Genomic DNA, 17,499 nt, shown 5'->3' with positions numbered 1-17,499 from the left:
TCTTTAACCCTGGTTCTGTTCGGTTTGTCAGAACCGCCTCCACCATCGGTCGGTGAGGTGTAACCGTTGCATGGAGTGGTTGCATTTCCGATCGGTCGTATAGACCGGAACGAGCTTGCTCGCCTATAAAAGCTTGACGAGGATCGCCATCTCCCCATACAAATGTCGCAACAACAGTTCTTCTATCCAGATTGCATAAACAAGCTTTTTCCTAACGCCTTATCAGCCTTTCGCCTCCGTTTTAGGATACAAAAAAAAACTCCTGCACGATTTTAATTATTTCTTTTAAAGATAGTGGACAACAAACCAACCACCCACTTTTATTGATTTTATCGATACATATATCACACTAGTTTAATAAATAATATAACAACTGCCAAAAAAAAATCCTGCGTATTATCTATTGCATATTAACCACCACTTTGCCACGTAAATGCCCATTTTTAACTTTTTGAAAAGCCTCTGGCATTTGTTCGAACTTAAAAGTGGACTCAATTAGAGGAAGCATCTGAAAAAAAAATTATTAGCAACACAACTCCAAAAGTAAGCAAACAATTAACCAACCTTTCGTCGTTCCACTAATTGCTTTAAAAATTCTATGCCTTGAGGCGCCGGAGTGAAGAATCCCCACTTAACGGAACCCTTTTGTTCGGTAAACGATTTGACATTTGTCTCTAGAAGATTGCCAACATTTTTCAATAGTCCCAAAAACATACCTGAACTGTCAATGTTTTTAAGAACCGGCGATGAAAATGTTACATACTGTTGATATTTGAAATTCAAAAGTTCGGCACCCTTAGGCCCCTGGCCACTACAATCGAGCACTACATCATAGGGGGCATATGAACGCAACGTTTCCATTTCTACAGGATTTTTGTAGTCAACAACAACATCGGCTCCTTGATTTTGTACCAACTCTCGTGCATCTTCACTACATGTTGCCACAAGTTGAAAGCCTTGAGCTTTTAGCATTTGTAGGGCCAATGAGCCAACGCTACCAGAACCACCTAATACCAAAACACGTTTATTGGAGCCGCCGTGACCACCAGTTGAAGAAATAGTGCCACAAAGGCCACCCACATTTGCTGTGATATATAGACCAGACCAGGCTGTTAGTCCGGCATACAAAACAGAAGCCGCTTCTTCGTCATTAAGATTTACCGGGGCAGCAGTTAACTATGGTATATACAAATCGAAATTATTAAAGTAGTGATATAAGTCTTGTCGCGGAGTAAACAAATCATACACAATATTGGGGTACTGTTACATATTCGGCATGCGATCCTTGCGGGGATTGCACTGGCACTACTCCCCATACTCGTTGGCCCAAAGGTAATTTGGAACTGTTTACATTCATACCCTTCTGCACTAGAACACCACAGAACTCTCGCCCTAAAGTTAAGGGAAATTCTATGGAGTCGCTTTGACAACGCATAACACTCAACAAAGTTGCTCCATAGCCACCTAGAAATATATGATTCAAAAACTTCAATTCAATTATCCCTTTCTAGAGATTAGAGTGCAAACTCACCAAGCATAGCAACATCGATGGGATTGACTGTAGTGCTTAAAACCTTTACCAAACACTGATCTGCCTGTTTTATCTGTGGCATTTTAAGTTTATGGGAAAGCTGAAGTTCTTCAATGTCTCCGTAACTATGAATTTGCCAACCCTTCATTTTTAATCTGGATTTTGGCTCCACTGCGGCAACATCTTTTGTATGAGCTGGATCATAAGCTACCGCCGAATAGCTTTTAGTGGCTGAGGCCACATGCCGAACGCTGTTGGGCAGATTCCTCAATCCTTTTAAAGATTTAAGCAGCATTTTGTTTAAAAAACTAATGTTATGTTGTTTTGTTTCACATCAGCTGGCGCTGTATGCAGGGTTGTTCGTTTCATCTACCAAGGTAGATAAAAAATAAGGTAATAATCAGTTGCCAAACTGATCAAGGCGGATTTAAAAAGGTGGTCTGTCGCAAACAGCTGTTAACAGCCAGCCAGATTTGACGGTATTAAGATGTCAGATTTTTGTTTGTATTCTCTTTGTTGTCATCTTCTTTCTTGCATATTATCTGCTCATGTACGCATACGTATACACACACGCACACAAATTTCTTTGTGTATGTTGGCAAAACATCGATCAGCTTGATTGCAAGATGGCGGACTGCACAATATGATTTGTGGTTGTTGTACAAATGAGACCACCTTTAATTGTTTCGACATGCAAACTGTTCAAATATTTTAAGAAGAATGAACGGCCAAAAACATTTGTTTGGATTGCCAAAACTACAATGCTTTTGACAATTATCAACAGAAGTTGAGAATTTTGTCAACAATTGAAATAATAGGAGTGCGCTCCTTTATGAACCAGATAATGACGTCGAAAATGTGATTGAGACGATGACTCGTACACACAAGCTTTCTGATAAAGCGTGCTATAGTGACGTTAAATTAAGTTTACACTGATAAAACCTGTTTTATTAGCTCAACCAGTATTCACTTAATAAGGCTGTGTCAAGCGATCAGCCGTTATGCAATTTTTTGAATTTTTGACAGTACATACTCAATGTATGCCTTTTTTTGTTTACGTTTTCTCCTACTTGTGACCTATTTAGTCGACATATTTTGACATCCTCAAGGTTCATGGGGCCTTTCTACTTTCTGTTTTCGGTAAGTTACATTAGCTTCTATTATTTAGGCATGTAGCTCAATCATCTGTTTTCCCTCAGACAGACCTGTCGTCCATTCTCCCGAAATACGCTACACCCATCACAAAACCTTCAGCGTTCCAAAACTCCAAGGAACTGAATGAAAACTCCTACCTGGGTGTAGTCATCCCAATTGAACCCACCAATGCAAAATGCGTATTACTCCCAGGCCAGGATTGAATTTTCGGTAACACGACGACAACCACCCCATCAACAAGATATATAAACAGCGACGCCATATGTAGCATTCTGTCACGCCGCATCTTCAGCCCCAGCAGATTAACACAGTTTCCGAAGTTTGAGAAACAGGAGATTCCAGACTTCTTCTATTATTGTCGCGGCTGGCACATGCCCATTTCGTTAAAGACCAGCTCCTTGGATGACCAGTGAAAATAGATTTCAACTGGAATAAAAAGAGCATGATAAGCACAGCCTTAATATTATTTTATAAATCTTGTATGTTTTCTTCTCTAAAGACTTTCCATTTGAATTTTCTAGTTTTAATAATGTTTTGCCTTGCCAGAAACAGTATTATCGACAAAAACTGACATAGCTGTCATACATAAATTTAAATATTAGTCGCGTTGCCATATGACAACTAAACCAGAATTTGTTGCTACCAAACGCGTTTAATCAACCAATTATCTGATATAAACCGGAATGTTGTTGTATCCACATTCCAACCTCCAAAGGTCGAAAGCTCGTTGCGGTCCATAAGACCGTACGTTATGGCCATTGATTTTTTAAAGGTGCCGATAACACGCCTTGCATATCGAGTATCACAGGCACTCAGTATTTATATAAACTATTCCTAAACTATTTATTTTTCTAAATTATTTTCAAAATTTTAAATCTACAAAAAAACTTTTCGAAATTATATTCTTATAAGCACTTAGCACCCATCCTTCGTAAATAATATATATTGCAAATTTTGCCCATGAACATTCGACTAAGAAACAGGGGTAAACTTCTCACCTATCAATGAGTGCAGTCCGATTAAGTTTTAAGCTCAAGTCTCGCCAGGATTCGAACCCAGGCGCTCAGCGTCAAAGGCGAACATGCTAACCTCTGCGCTACGGTGGCCTCCATAAAATGGTATATCGATGGGAAAAATTTAAATGACAATGGTCTCGGACCCCCTCAATGTCTAATTTCTCTTCTCATATACGACAAATTTCAATCGTTCGGAGAGCAAGCTATGGTTTACACAACTTTTTAAGATCCACTTCATTTTTGTTGCCTTATATCCGGCTTGGGGTTACATCCTATCGTTGCCACCATGGTAGACGTATTTTTAAATTTTATATTTTTTAATACCATAAATTTGCTATAAATACAATCAAGTTATTAAGTTTTTGAGAGTAAAATACAATATATTACAAATGTACTTATTACTTTTTTTCTTCGTTTGCATATTAAGAACATAAAAAGCAAATAAAGCTTTTATAACTATAGTTTTGGGGGGCATGTGAAAGAAAGATTAAACAAAACAAAAAAAAATAAAGAACAAAGAATACAATATCACATAAAGATTAACTTCAAATATGACCGCTATGGGTTTGCAGCGTTAAGTTGGAGTCTGAAGCCGAACGGCAATCCCTTTCGTCTTCACTATCTGTATAAGAGCCGGCAGATCGACAAATCCTTGAAATAATTTAATAAACATATTAAAATTTTGTCAAAAAATTAAATAAAGTGAGAAACCCCACCTTTGTTGGTTATTATTTAGCATCACATTTCGTTCCAGTGTTATGTCAATCGGAATTGTTTGGGAGTTCAAATGGGTGGTTAGATTTTCAGTAGTTAATGGATAAGTGTTTATTTTGTTACTATGATTATGATGATGATGAAGATGGTGGTGGTGGTGAAGAGTCGGTGGGGGAGGGGGCTGCATATGATTCATGTCCACCGATGAATGAGATTTAGATAATGAATAGTCTTCGCCGTTTTTGATGGAGTGCTTCAAATTTTCATGCAGCTGGTGGCCATCAATTTCGTTGGTAATCTCTGTTATCGACAAACGTTTTTGTGGTAGCGTTCGTGTGTGTGAATGCCTTTGATGTTTATTCTGTTGGATTTCAGCGAAGATGTTGAAAATGTGTAACAAATTTGCGATGGTGCAACGTACATCACAGCTTTTGCCGGTGATATTATAGTTCAGTTGAGCTATATTCAAGTTAAGCAAACTTATAGCATATTTAACAGCTTTAGTGGGAATGGAAGAGCGGCTATACAGGGGATATCTAATAAAAAAAAGAAAACAAAACTACACCTAGGCTAAGGAATTTATTTAATGGCATTTTCTTACTCTCTTGAAGCGTAAGGAGGAATATCCCTCACAATGTCCTTAATGCGGGTATGTGAACCTTCATGAATTATGGGATACCTTGAAAAAGAAAATTAAAAAATAAAGAACCATGTCGTGTCGCATATGGTGTTTGCCTTACCTTAAAGGACAATTTATTATCACCGATATCATTTGAACTATATGCCCAACATATCCCAACGAGGCGCTTATGGCCATTGGTGTTATATTATCAGATATATACACACTATTGGGATTATTGGAATCGTATACGTAGCCCTCCACCGAGGGAAAACGCACTCCGCATATGGTATAGAGGCCAATACATTCAGCAATTGGATAGATTTCTTTCAGTTCTATGCATAAAGAGGACATGCGCCTATCTACCTGTTCTCCTATAGAACGTTTCATTTGTCTTCGCTCCAATTGATTTATATAAAAGTCTTCCAAATGCAACTTGTCATCGTTTAACTTACGTTTCCTACCACCTAGCCATGTTTGCAACTGTTGTCTAGACGTTGTGGCCGCTGTTAGTTGTTGACGCAATTGGGTAATGCGTTTGGAAAAAGTATCCTGGGCACTTTGCAAAAGTCTTTGTCTACTTTTCAAGGACTCTAATTGTCGTTGCAGCTCTTGAGCTCGCAACAATTGATGAGGATCAATGCTTTGTTGTTCTGCTAATAAGAGACTTAAAGTTCGTCCCATGGAATGGTATTGAGAGGCAGTTGATGATGAAGTTGATAAACCAATCGAAGTCGTTCGGGGCTTTCGTAATAATTGTTCTTTGGTTATGCATCTTAAACTCAAACGCTTAATGTCAGCCGTCAATTCTATGCTCTCCCTCTGCGTTTGCAATCGTTGTCTTTGTAGTTGTTGTAATCTTAATAACTTAGTCAAATCATAGCTGGCTCTCACTTCAGAGCGTAAACAGTTCAACTGGGCATAACGGGTGCGAGACATTCGCAGCAAGTCTCTTTGCCAATCAACAGCTACCGGGCTAGAGCTTCGACTAACATGTGGTGAATTGATGGTAAGTTCGTCAGGAGTTGGAATACTGCACTTGGGCACACTGGCCGAATAGCGTTCATAATTCATGGCCAGCTGTTCTCTTAAGTTTTCCGTGGTGAAATTGTCAGGCGAAGCGAATAGTTCGTCGTTCATTTGAAATATAAGGGTGTTGTTTCCACATTTTGCCTCACAATTCAGTGATAGAGGTATGAGACCCGAAAAGAAAATACCCCAACTAAAAAGTAATTTACCAGGAGGTTTGTTTGGCCTCCTCAGTTTGGCAAATTCCAACGATAAGGCACTACAACAACAACAATTATTAGAACAATAAAGGTATTAAATGTAACAAAAACAATCGATAGTTGTTTTTGTTTTTCAATGCTTGATATCTTTACCTGATGGGCTCCTTTTTGTCGGCATATTCTTTGTCATCGACTAAATCATCTAAATTATTCAGTTCCGATTTCTTGGTCCACAGCCAGACTTTAACGCAAACACAGTTAGCGTTGGACTTTACCATTGACAGACATTGAATCTCCGCCCATTTCAGTGGCAAATACATACGCAATGGTATTTTTTCACTTTCATAAAAGGCCTCGTTTTCCGGATGATCGTGTAAAGTGTAATACACCAATTTCTCGGGACATTTGCTGCAGGATGATATTGTCGTTGGAGAGGTGCAACAGCAAGGACTCTGGCTGCTGTTCACCACCTCAATATTTACGCCTTGAATTGCTTGAAGATTTCTCAATCGCAACTGCTGTGTGCTCAGAGGCAGCCATTCTCGGCACCGAGGCCTTATATTCATAATGTCCTATTAAATGACTTTTCAACGCAGAAGACACATTATTATGGAATATATATACATATATATTTTATTAATACAATGCAGATCCCTATTTTTGTTGCAAAATTAAATGTCAAAAATTATGGTCATTGTTGCCAGATAAATAATTATGGAAATTTTCGAATTGCCAATCACATACTTGGTCAGCTGATTGTTACAAGCAAGGCAGGGTTTGGGAAAAAACACTTTTGTAGATAAGAGATTTTAAAGCAAAATTTGCTGATTTCATTCAGCAGGACATTCCCTCATTACTTATGGTAAAATTGTAATAATACTGTTATTTTTTATTGTTATTTTCGTAGTATTCGAAAAAGTAATCTCGAAAAACATGTGGTTTTCAACAGTAAAAAATCAACAATACCAGCCATTATCTGCACTAATTGTATTCTCAATTTTCAGGTGTTACCACTAGAATTTTGTATTCCATATTCCTCACTAAAAGCAGTCCACTACTTCTCCGCCTACTCCTCGCTGAAGTTTTTTATATGGAGTTTGACAGCATTCCGCTCAAAAAACAAAAAATGCTGCATATCTCAACTAGCAACCAACTTTTACATTTTGGTGTTGAATTGGCGAATTTTATGTATTTACTTTTTATATTTTCCTATCAGTTAAGGTATAGTTTTTACTGGTGAGAAAGGCTTTTTTATGGTAAATATTGTACCTGATTTTATTATTTATTAACTTTTTGTCAAGATTAGCTATATGGTAATCTTAAACCCCACTGTGTGGCAAAACATTGATCAGCTTGATGACAAGATGGCGGATTGCACCGCATGATTTGTGGTTGTTGTATAAATTAAACCACCTTAAATAGTTTCGCCACGGAATTTATGTTGTCAATTTTAGGGGTGTGATATGTATCAGTTAACGGCATTATTCAGAAAAATCTTTTTAAAATTTTCGAAAATGTTGCCGGCAATTGTTTGAGCGTTGCCACGTTTTTTTTTTCGCTCTTTTCCTCACTGTACAACTTTTTTGCGGTTTCTCCAGCGGTTCTCCGACGTTTTTTTATATGGAATTTTGACAACATTCCACTCGAAAAGCTGAACAGAATACCCTGCTTTATTACTTCTCACTAATTTGCATTAAGTGTTGGCAACTTTCTATATTAAACATATGACTAGGAATAAGAGGTCGATAGTGCAGTATTATTCCTCCATTCTCTTTATTTTCGTAACAACGTACGATTTTGGCAGCAGCTATTTTAGTTTATTATTGATCTTATCAGAGGATCCGGCGACAATTTCTTCATTTTATCAATCAACGTAGTCATTCCTATAACTCCATCACTTAAAAGAGTCAAATATTACATTTTTATATTTCACCTTAATATGGGCAATCAACAGACCAAAAGGGGGAAATCAACAGACCTCTTCACAGGAGAAGAACTAAAAATATTGGAAAATTCCTTTCGTGTAGCTTGTGGCAGTGGGCATACCGATAAAATCACAGAAAATAAATTGGTGGTAAGTCAATAGTGATAAAAAAAATGAAGGAAATATATGTATTGTGTTTTGGCGAGTGTTTATTTATTGTAATGTGATGCGATGCGATCGGCATTAATGCAAGGCCAGGGCATTTTGCTTTGGCTGCTACCAAATAAAAACAGCATTTTTATTATATTTTGCTGCCTAGCGTATTACCCAAAATTGTCATGAGACTCCATCACGTCCTGTTGTTGTTTTGATTTATGTGCGTGTGTGTGTGTGAGTATTTTTTAGTTCTTCAATTTGTTGATGTGGTCATTTGGCTTATGATTGATGGTGTGTAGTGCTATGTTTGCAACTATTATGGCATGGTCAATAAAATAATACGTAGTATATATAGCTGGGTAAATGTTTGTATGGTAACTGTCTGTGTTTACTCACGAAACAATAAGATACTCGTATTCAGCAAAGAATGTTTTTGTAAGATTTGTTTTAAAATCCATGTTAACCTTATCTATTACATTGTGGAGCTCCACAAGAGCACATCTTTTGGTACAGACAATACAGAACAGGTTTTGATAAATCTACTCTCAGAATGATAATGATAATGCTAAGACTATTGTTTAATGAGTCCCATAGTGTTCTTCCACATTTGGCACACACTTTTTCTTTCTTCACAGAGCTTGCTATGCTTAATTTGTTATCATATGCCTGCTTTCCCGAGATTATACAAACAAGCTGATACAGCCAAAGCCCTACCAAAGTGATACAGCTTAGCCTGTATACATACGTTTCTGTTGTCCTTTCTTTTATAGCTTTATTTATCAAGTTAATGCAAATCTTACCAATTTCTGTCTGAACTTTTGTGTATCTTCTGTGCACAGTGTCCTATTGGCTTGTCATCTTTTTATACAAACAATTTTGCCAAGGCCAAAACACTTGCAGTTCCTCTCAGTTTATAACTTACTGCTGAATAATGCTTTTGTGGCTCACCCTTTGGACGTGATTGGTGTGCATCCTACTTCCATTTAGGAATGGTTTATTCGTTTACATTAAATAAATAATTGTAGATAGGGAACAATGACAATATGACTAATGTTTCCCTGAATACTAGTCCATATTTGTAAATAGCCAAGCATGTGGTTACCTAATGGAACATTTATTGAATAATTAACAATGTTTTTATTTGCTCTCAAATATAACAGAAGCGCGACAGTTGTATATTTGCCAAAAGTACTCATTTATTAGTGTAGAATTTTAATAAGAGAACAAGTTTTTGCCCTGCCTCATCTGTTTTTAAAACTACCCATATTTCTTCTCCATATGCAGGAGACAAATCGGTCCATGTTTTGATAAAGATACCATATAAACCGATCTGCAACCTTGTCTTTTGTTGCGAGATCGCAATTTTTATCCGATTTGGCTGAAATTATGTTCTATGACGTTTTCTATGACATTCAACATGGCTGCCAAGTAAGGCTTGAATCGCTTCATAAACAGATACATGTCCCATATAAACCGATCTCCCAATTGAACTTCTTGAGCCCTTATAAGGCGCAATTCTTATCTGATCCAATCTAAGCTTGGCAAAAATCGATTCATAACCTATATGGTGGTTGTGGTTATATAGCTTCAATAGTATAGAAATTCTTCTTTAGTTTGCCTATAAAGAGGTAACTGACAAAGTACTTGTTTACCTATAAAGAGATACCGGGCAAAGAACGCGACAAATGCGATCCATGGTAGAAGGTAATAAGATTCGGTCCGGCAGGACTTACTTTACTTGTTTTTTATACTATATGGATATATTTAGAGACGATATCTAACAACACGGACGCTGTGACCCACCAAGTCATCATTTTGTGGATAAGTATCCACCGCCCAGAAGCTTCAAGTTGGATCTTCAAGATCTGGAACGAGAGGTTCAGCGCTATAAGAGAGAGCGTCTGGATCAAAGGGGAACCAAGCGGGTCTGTACAACATTCATGCAGACACGGCAGCAGATGCGGTAATTAACTACCGGATGAATGATGTTTTTGGAGAACGACCGCCACCCATCAGACCAGAGGAAATTGAGCACCCCCGGCAAACCAAGGTTGTTCTGGCTAAAATACAATCCGGCAGATGCCTCAACTCCTGAATAGCTAGGATTGATGCCAACCGGCAGGATGTGTGTTCCGATTGTGAGCTGGGACCACATGATAAACTTTATCTGTTTAATTGCCCAGCCAGAACCACTGTACTCATACCCAGATCCCTCTGGACAACCCCCACATTGGTAGCAGAGTACCTGGATATATCAGGATATTTAACAGAAGCAAGCAGACGAAAGATTAAGCCCAAAAACTGCTACAACCACAACAACTAACAACATCCTCATGCAGAACATGATGATGTAACCAATGCAACTATTCCCACTTTGTACTTGGTCGACGTCTACCATCAATTGCAGACGGTGAAAGAAATCTGCCTACGAAACCCAGAGTTATTTTAGCCCTAAATCTTTAACAATTTTTGGAGGTCATAGTCTATTACAATTCCTGGGTGTGTGTTGCTGGGATCATACCAAAAGGGGTCTTGTGAACGAATAGGACCATGAACGCTTTATCAGGGGGGTCGTTGTTATTAAATTAATTTGGCATTTGAGTTGTGAGTTTTTTGCAAAACGTGGGGTTAATGGATTGAAGCACCGATTTTGTGGGAATGGGTGTTTTTCCATTTGATGACAATCTTTACCCTTTTTCCACATGTTGGAGATGGAGTGGATTTGCAGAGATTGAAAATTTTGGAGAATTTCGCCCACCCCAGGACTCCTTAAAATTACTATGTAAACTTGCACTTAAAAAAATCAAAATGTTGGGAAATTCTAATGAAAGTTAAATTAATTTGCAATTTTTCATTTGTTTATTAATTTTTAAATCAATTATGTTAATTTAATTTTGCTTTCTTCTAGGAATCCTGGTCATCAATAATCGATAAAAATTTAGCTCAGTTCACTGCTAATTTCCTTTTTACACAAAGTCCAGAATCATCACCACAAAAGACACTCCATCATGGCCAACATGTTGGAACTATAACATTCAGAAAATATGCCGAACCCTATTATATTGTGGAACGAGGTACTCTAGATGAACAAGTCCACTTTATACACATATCCTTGGGAGGCAAGTCACCCAATGATGTCGATTTGAAACAACTGGAAATGGTATGTTGTACAACATCAAATACAGAAGATTCTCTTTTTACTTTTGTTGAACTCTTTTTTATATTTCAGTATATAACTTCCATACTACTCAGCTATTTGCACATATTGAAATCCCAAAATTCGGCAGCTTTCGATTCATGGCACAAGTTTGGCTATCATTGCAATGATCGTTCGGCCCAATGCTTTGCTAAAGGCCTAATACGTCAGCTATACAATGAAAGCGAAGCATCAGCTTCAGTGCATGAATTGGAAAAATGGATACAGATTAATCCAACATTTTTAATTATATGGCGTAATGTTTTCTCTTTTCTTTATGGCTATAATGGTAATGGGAAGATAAGTAAATTGGGCAATCATAGCAAAAACCAAATATTGCCGCTACAAGAAGGTAAGTTTTAATGTTGTGCGTAGTGGGATAACGATAATGTTTAGTTTTTATGTTCTACAGGCCTTCCTACTGGAACCAATTATTCACCAATTTTGGATATACCCCATGTTATATTTGTCAATAGCAATATGCCTGTCGCCTTGCAGAATAAATGGCGTTTTCTTTTTTCATCGAAAATCATGGGTGAAAGTTTCTCCACCATGTTGGGGAAAATGTTGAAAAGAGGACCCACGTTATTGGTCATTGAAGATGAGGATCATTATATCTTTGCTGGTTATGCGCCACACTCATGGGCATTGGGACCAAATTTTACAGGTTTTTAAAATTTTATTTGTTTAATTTAGAATTTTAAATTTTTCTATAATTTTTTATTTTACTAGGCGACGACAGTGCTATGCTTTTTACTTTAAGCCCAGCCATGCGCTGCTTCAACACAACTGGCTATAATGATCATTATCAATACTTGAATTTAGGCCAACAGACAATGCCCAACGGTTTGGTAAGTTGTTCAAAACATTTTAAGACTAGAACCAAGACACAGCACACACTTATATAATCTATCTTATCAGTCTAATATACAGTACAGAATAAGACACAATACAAAAAAATATCGAACACAGACTTTAGCAATCTATTGCAGATGTCAATTAAATCAACGCTTTATTGTAAAGAGTGCAATAAAAGCTGAAATACTCCTTAAATTTAAACACCACTAAAATAGTTTTATAATCTCACCAGCACTCTGATACCCCTTGTGGGAAAACATAAGGTTTAGTGCAGAAAATTCTCGGTGCCTCCCGGCCTCTCACTGCAGTCCGGAAGGTGTAGAAGGCCCCGGTAGCTCGCAGCTAAGCGCACCAGATTGACCCGATGGAGACCTTCATTGGCAAGTGCTGCCGTCTCAATGTGCAACACACTGCTACAACAACAACACAAATTGGAGCTCAAAGTTCATACCTATGTGGTTATCTTGGATCGGAATGTTGCTCATCCTTGCATTTGCATTTAGTGAAAGTCCTCCATTGTGACAAATCAATCAAGCTGAATTTTTCGAGTTCGTGTGCTCCTCTAATACTGGTTTGAACGTAGTTTTTTATGTTGAAGAAATTGGAGATTTGCGACCAGGAATAGGCGATTTATAGTTCTATATAACTAATTAAATGAAATGGCGCCTGAGCAAAGAACCGATACAAGTACGCACTGCAGAAATTTCGAACATCGTGTTAACAAGGGATCGTCTGATTTCTTCATAGACGAGCTTAAGAGGAGAATTGTTCACTGCAGGATATACCACATACATTCTTGGGAGAGAGATCACCTGGTTGAAAATTTAGATTTTGTCGAATTTAGGAGATAACACGGACTTAAAAATGCCTATTAATAGGTTAACTATGCTGTAGATCACCTGGGGATAGAGACCACGAGGTTAAGAAATTAGATTTAACAAATTTAGGCGATATCACGGACATAAAAATGCCGTTTAAAAGGCTGGGCAATCAATCGTTCTGACTTTTTTCGATAATTGGTAAGTTCTTTTTGCAAATCTTGAGGACTCGCGAGCATTAGGATAAATAAATTACTATTCCCACTAAACGCTGTTTAACGTTGACCAACACTAACACTCATCCGAAAAAATTAAAAAAAAACTTGCACATGCTACTATTAGATATTTGCTGCCACGGGGACATTTAGTTCTTTATGACTCTGATTAAGAGATGTAGCGGCCGCGCAGGGACCCGATGTGAGAATTTCGGAAGTTTCGTTAACGAGAAAGTATAATATTTCTTCTACGATGAGCTGAAGATTAAGTTTTGCAAATGAAGCATATACCGCAGATCACCCGGCGAGAGATGCCACTTGGTTCAGAGTTAGAGCGATTCCTCAAATGATACTGTTTCGACTTGACTTGAACTTTTGTCGAATTCGGAGATAACACGGCTTGAAAAATGTCCATTAAAAGGGTCAGGAAATCAATCATGTGGAGTTTTTCGAAAATATTTCGTTTTGTTCGTTCGTGTGCTCATCTCCTGATGGTTTTAAGGTTGTTTTTTTTTTTCGTTTTAAGAAATTAGATATTTGTGACCACAGGGGTAGGTTAATTGTAGTTCTTTAAGACTCTCTCTGAATGGCGTCCGTGCAGAGACGCGTTGCGGTAGTTTCAAACTTGTTGTTAATACGGGAGCATTTTATATCGACTATGAGCCGAGGATTAGGTTTAACGACTGTAAGATATACCGTAGATCATCTGGTGGGAAAGACCAACTGATTGAGAATTTGAGCGATTTCGCATATGTAACTTTTGAGTTATGACTTTAGACTTTGTCGAATTACGGAGATAACACGAACACAAGATGGATAAAAAAAGCCAAATCAGTATAAATGTTTTCGATAGTGTTTCGAGTTAGCGTGAATTATAGTCCTTTTCAATCCCATGGCAGCCGGTTGTTCGAACAAGATTGACCCAATAGAATATTCATCGGCAAGAGCTGCCGCCTGATGTACAACAAACACCAACAACAACATATGTATTACTTTTTAACTCTAATTAAATAAAATAGCGCGTTTAAGTTTTGCGACTGTAGGATATACCACTTGGGGGAAGCGACCACCTAGTTAAGAGAATTTGAGTGATTCCTCAGATGGAACAGAGGTAGGCTTTTTATTTTGATTGAATGAAATGGCGCCCGAGCATGAACCCGATGCGCGTGCACACTGGAAATTTCATTTAATTCGTAAAATAGAATACAAATTTAAAATAATACTAAATATTATGGTGTATGATTTCTTCTAAGAGAGGCGTCTGATTTTTTCTTAGGCTTGGCAAGAGAGACAAGTTGTTTGCAAATTTGACTGATTTCTTAGGTGGAACTGTTTGGACTTGACCTTACATTTTGCCAAATTTAGAAGATAACAAGCATTGAAGACTGTCTATTAAAAGGCCCTTAAATCAATCGTTTTAATTTTTTCGTGAATATTTTGCGTGCTCCTCTCGTGCTGGTTTTAAGTTTCTTTTCAATGTTAATTAAGTTAAAGATTTGTGATTACAGGGGTAGTTGAACTATAGTTGTTTACGGTTCTGCTGGCGCCCAAGCGAGTACGTACCAAACATCCTGTTAACAAGGGAGCGTCTGGTTTCGTCTATGACTACTAAGATTAAGTTTGGCGACTAGGTAATTTTTTCTTGGAATAATTTGGTTTGTAGAATTCGCGACCAGTTCTCTTTGACTGAATTAGAGTTGTGCACGTGAGTAATTTGTCAATCACACTAACGCACGACTCATGTAAAAAATCACAACTCACTTCTCTCTTTTTTATACATCTGAAGACAGAAAGTGTTTCTATTTATTCCATACAGTTCCTATTGTGTCAGTGTGCCTTAATTTATATGTTAAAATACCCTATAGTTTGAGACGCATGCAAAAAATCAAGTTTCATTTTTTTATCGTCAGTCGTGAGTGTCTCGTGGTCAGGGCTGCCAGACTTGGCAATTTTACGTCATTTTGACAGCTTTTTGAGCAAAATAAGGCATTTTGACACTTGACGATTTTTGCGTAAAATCAATCACGATCTTTAAATCAATCACGATCAGGTGATTCAATGTAGATCTCACTCACGAATCAACCGTCACGAGCGTGATTCACGCAAGATAAGACAAATCAACACTTACACTTACAGCATGTGCATACCGGCATACATGGCGCCCGAGCGGGGACCCGATGGGAATAAAACATGGTGCCTCTCTTATCCTTGATCTTAAATTTTAATAGGACAGCATTCATTGATATGGGAGATGTATCCCCGCTGTTCCTTAATGGAAAGTCAATGGACAAATTTGATTTTGCAGATGTTACAGTTTGCATTTAATGTAATCCATGCTATTGTTCAGAACATAGAAAAGAGTTTTAGTTGCTGACGTTCGTGTTAGTTAACTGGACCATAAATTAGTCGTGGGAATAAGCCTCCTGTTAACAAATTTGGTTTTCTCGTACTCTATTAAGGCAATTTAAAAGATATGGCCACATTACGCAGCAATAACCAATCAGAGCGTTCGCGTTCGTTCGTTTTCTAGTAAGTGAGAGTGTGAGAGCGAAAAAAACATGGAGGAGAGTTTTGTAAATGAGAAGTTGCAAATTTCTGCTGGAGTTTTTTTTACAATTTTGCAAATTATTACTGGATAAGTGCGCGAACATATATTACGCAGCAATCGGTAAACAAAAAACAGCTTCATTTATCGGGACGGCAAGTCACTAACCGGCTCATCTGCCGGTAAAAGTTTATCGTTAGGATAAGCAACAAGCGTATGTTCAAAAAACCGAGTTCTTATAACCAGAAGAATATCGATATGATAAATTGTAACCGGAGAATGAGAAACTCGGCCTCATACCATCAAACCCGAAAATGAAATCGAATAAGGATTAAGGAGCATAGGGGTTTTAATATTCATAAGAAGCTTGCTTAAGGTTTAAATTTTTCTATGTTTATTTTTAATTTTTCCCTCATTCCGTTCACTTACAGGGTATGGGTGGCCAATTTAACTATTGGGGCCTTTGGTTGGACTGTGAATACGGCGTTGGCCAAAGCTGTGAAAGTTGTACCACCTTCAAAGACTACACTCAGCTGAGCAAGCGTAAAGAGTTTCGCATAAGAAATCTTGAAGTCTGGGGTATAGGAGACGAACCCAAACAAAGCGATGATAGCGATGAAGAGGGAGGAGAGGTAAGACACTAAATGTTACCTGGTTTTTAAACAATTATTAAGAAGATTGTTTTTACCAACAGAATGCTGGCAACAAACGTTCCATATTGGATAAAAATCTTGAGGATCGTGTCATGTTGGAATTGTCTGGTCGTAATATGCACTCCGATGGCCTAAGAGATCCCGATTTGGATCTTTAATATACTCCTTAAGTTTTTTTTGTTTCTTTCGTTGTTCCTTTAAAAATTTAAGATTTACAATTTTTTTCTGTCCCCATTATGTTTCTTTCGTCTGTCCCGATAGTTTTAACCAAAGACAATAACGCAAAAACGGCGTATATGTGCTTTTTGTTTGTTTCGACAGATGCTATTGTAATCTTTAAAAGATTTGCTAGTATTAGTAGTACTCATTCCTTTGGATGGCAAATGTTATTTGCAAGTGTTAGGGAAACCAGCCATAAAGATAAGCTGAACTCAATGATTGATAATCGCCTAAGATTCACAATTAACTTTTATTGAAAACAATAAAATACCATACGAATTTTCTTAAACTATATTCGGGTGGAGGTTTCTCTTGCCATGGCCAATGGCCCAGTAGTTACTATTGCAATTGTTGCGTGGGCGGTGGGTGATACCCTAATGGGCGTATCAACTGGGAAACGGAGGACAGCGTTTGAGCCTCGTGGCCCTGCGAACAGATGATTCCGGCGGTTGGCAGTTGTAGGCCGGGCTATATTGCTCTATATGCGGCACGGGCTGGACCGGATTGATGGGCGATAAGGTGGAAAGTCGGGCGGCAGGGCATTGGGAGACATGGGGGCCGAATGGGGGTGATGCTTATTGAGAAGTCGTCGAATGTGCGGAGACCTATACAGACCGTGTAGGTCTGTGACTGACGATGGCATTCCTGGCC

At 38.0% G+C, this 17,499-nt stretch overlaps 3 protein-coding genes and 1 long non-coding RNA gene across 4 annotated transcripts; 2 read left to right on the top strand and 2 right to left on the bottom strand.

Annotated features, from left to right (window-relative positions):
• Positions 1-270: 270 nt before the first annotated feature.
• Positions 271-1,884, bottom strand: LOC106087061 (reticulon-4-interacting protein 1 homolog, mitochondrial). The gene is made up of 4 exons (XM_013251954.2): positions 1,532-1,884; positions 1,247-1,464; positions 565-1,176; positions 271-508 (listed from the first exon to the last, which is right to left on the bottom strand). The coding sequence occupies exons 1-4, from the start codon at positions 1,824-1,826 to the stop codon at positions 401-403; spliced, it is 1,233 nt and encodes a 410-aa protein (XP_013107408.1). The 5' UTR covers positions 1,827-1,884; the 3' UTR covers positions 271-400.
• A 730-nt stretch (positions 1,885-2,614) lies between these two features.
• On the top strand, positions 2,615-4,096 carry LOC131995859 (uncharacterized). The gene is made up of 2 exons (XR_009397655.1): positions 2,615-2,671; positions 2,731-4,096. It is a non-coding gene; the product is annotated as an uncharacterized LOC131995859 (long non-coding RNA).
• Positions 4,097-4,144: 48 nt separating this feature from the next.
• On the bottom strand, positions 4,145-6,931 carry LOC106086781 (UV radiation resistance-associated gene protein). Its single transcript, XM_013251585.2, has 5 exons — positions 6,418-6,931; positions 5,157-6,323; positions 5,018-5,095; positions 4,419-4,952; positions 4,145-4,353 (listed from the first exon to the last, which is right to left on the bottom strand). The coding sequence occupies exons 1-5, from the start codon at positions 6,828-6,830 to the stop codon at positions 4,248-4,250; spliced, it is 2,298 nt and encodes a 765-aa protein (XP_013107039.2). The 5' UTR covers positions 6,831-6,931; the 3' UTR covers positions 4,145-4,247.
• A 1,103-nt stretch (positions 6,932-8,034) lies between these two features.
• On the top strand, positions 8,035-17,142 carry LOC106087252 (MTOR-associated protein MEAK7). The gene is made up of 7 exons (XM_013252239.2): positions 8,035-8,338; positions 11,253-11,504; positions 11,574-11,892; positions 11,953-12,207; positions 12,273-12,391; positions 16,408-16,608; positions 16,671-17,142. Exons 1-7 carry the CDS (start codon positions 8,204-8,206, stop codon positions 16,785-16,787), a joined length of 1,398 nt encoding a protein of 465 aa, XP_013107693.1. The 5' UTR covers positions 8,035-8,203; the 3' UTR covers positions 16,788-17,142.
• The last annotated feature ends 357 nt before the right edge of the window (positions 17,143-17,499 follow it).

Source organism: Stomoxys calcitrans, chromosome 3 (genome assembly GCF_963082655.1).
Source record: "Stomoxys calcitrans chromosome 3, idStoCalc2.1, whole genome shotgun sequence".
Lineage (NCBI taxonomy): Eukaryota > Metazoa > Arthropoda > Insecta > Diptera > Muscidae > Stomoxys > Stomoxys calcitrans.
The sequence above is the reverse complement of the archived record's forward strand: the minus strand, read 5'-3'. Positions and strand labels throughout refer to the sequence as shown.

Bases quoted from the DNA above. Each gene is read 5' to 3' on its own strand.
- LOC106087061 (XM_013251954.2), bottom strand. From the start codon at position 1,826: ATGCTGCTTAAATCTTTAAAAGGATTGAGGAATCTGCCCAACAGCGTT. The intron at 1,177-1,246 runs GTATGATTTGTT...TATATACCATAG, and splicing joins TAACAGTACCCCAATATTGT to TTAACTGCTGCCCCGGTAAA. The intron at 509-564 runs GTTGGTTAATTG...TTTTTTTTTCAG, and splicing joins AATTAGTGGAACGACGAAAG to ATGCTTCCTCTAATTGAGTC.
- LOC106086781 (XM_013251585.2), bottom strand. From the start codon at position 6,830: ATGAATATAAGGCCTCGGTGCCGAGAATGGCTGCCTCTGAGCACACAG. The intron at 6,324-6,417 runs GTAAAGATATCA...TTGTTGTTGTAG, and splicing joins GACAAAAAGGAGCCCATCAG to TGCCTTATCGTTGGAATTTG. The intron at 4,354-4,418 runs GTGGGGTTTCTC...AATTATTTCAAG, and splicing joins CTAAATAATAACCAACAAAG to GATTTGTCGATCTGCCGGCT.
- LOC106087252 (XM_013252239.2), top strand. From the start codon at position 8,204: ATGGGCAATCAACAGACCAAAAGGGGGAAATCAACAGACCTCTTCACA. The intron at 11,893-11,952 runs GTAAGTTTTAAT...TATGTTCTACAG, and splicing joins AATATTGCCGCTACAAGAAG to GCCTTCCTACTGGAACCAAT. The intron at 12,208-12,272 runs GTTTTTAAAATT...TTATTTTACTAG, and splicing joins ATTGGGACCAAATTTTACAG to GCGACGACAGTGCTATGCTT.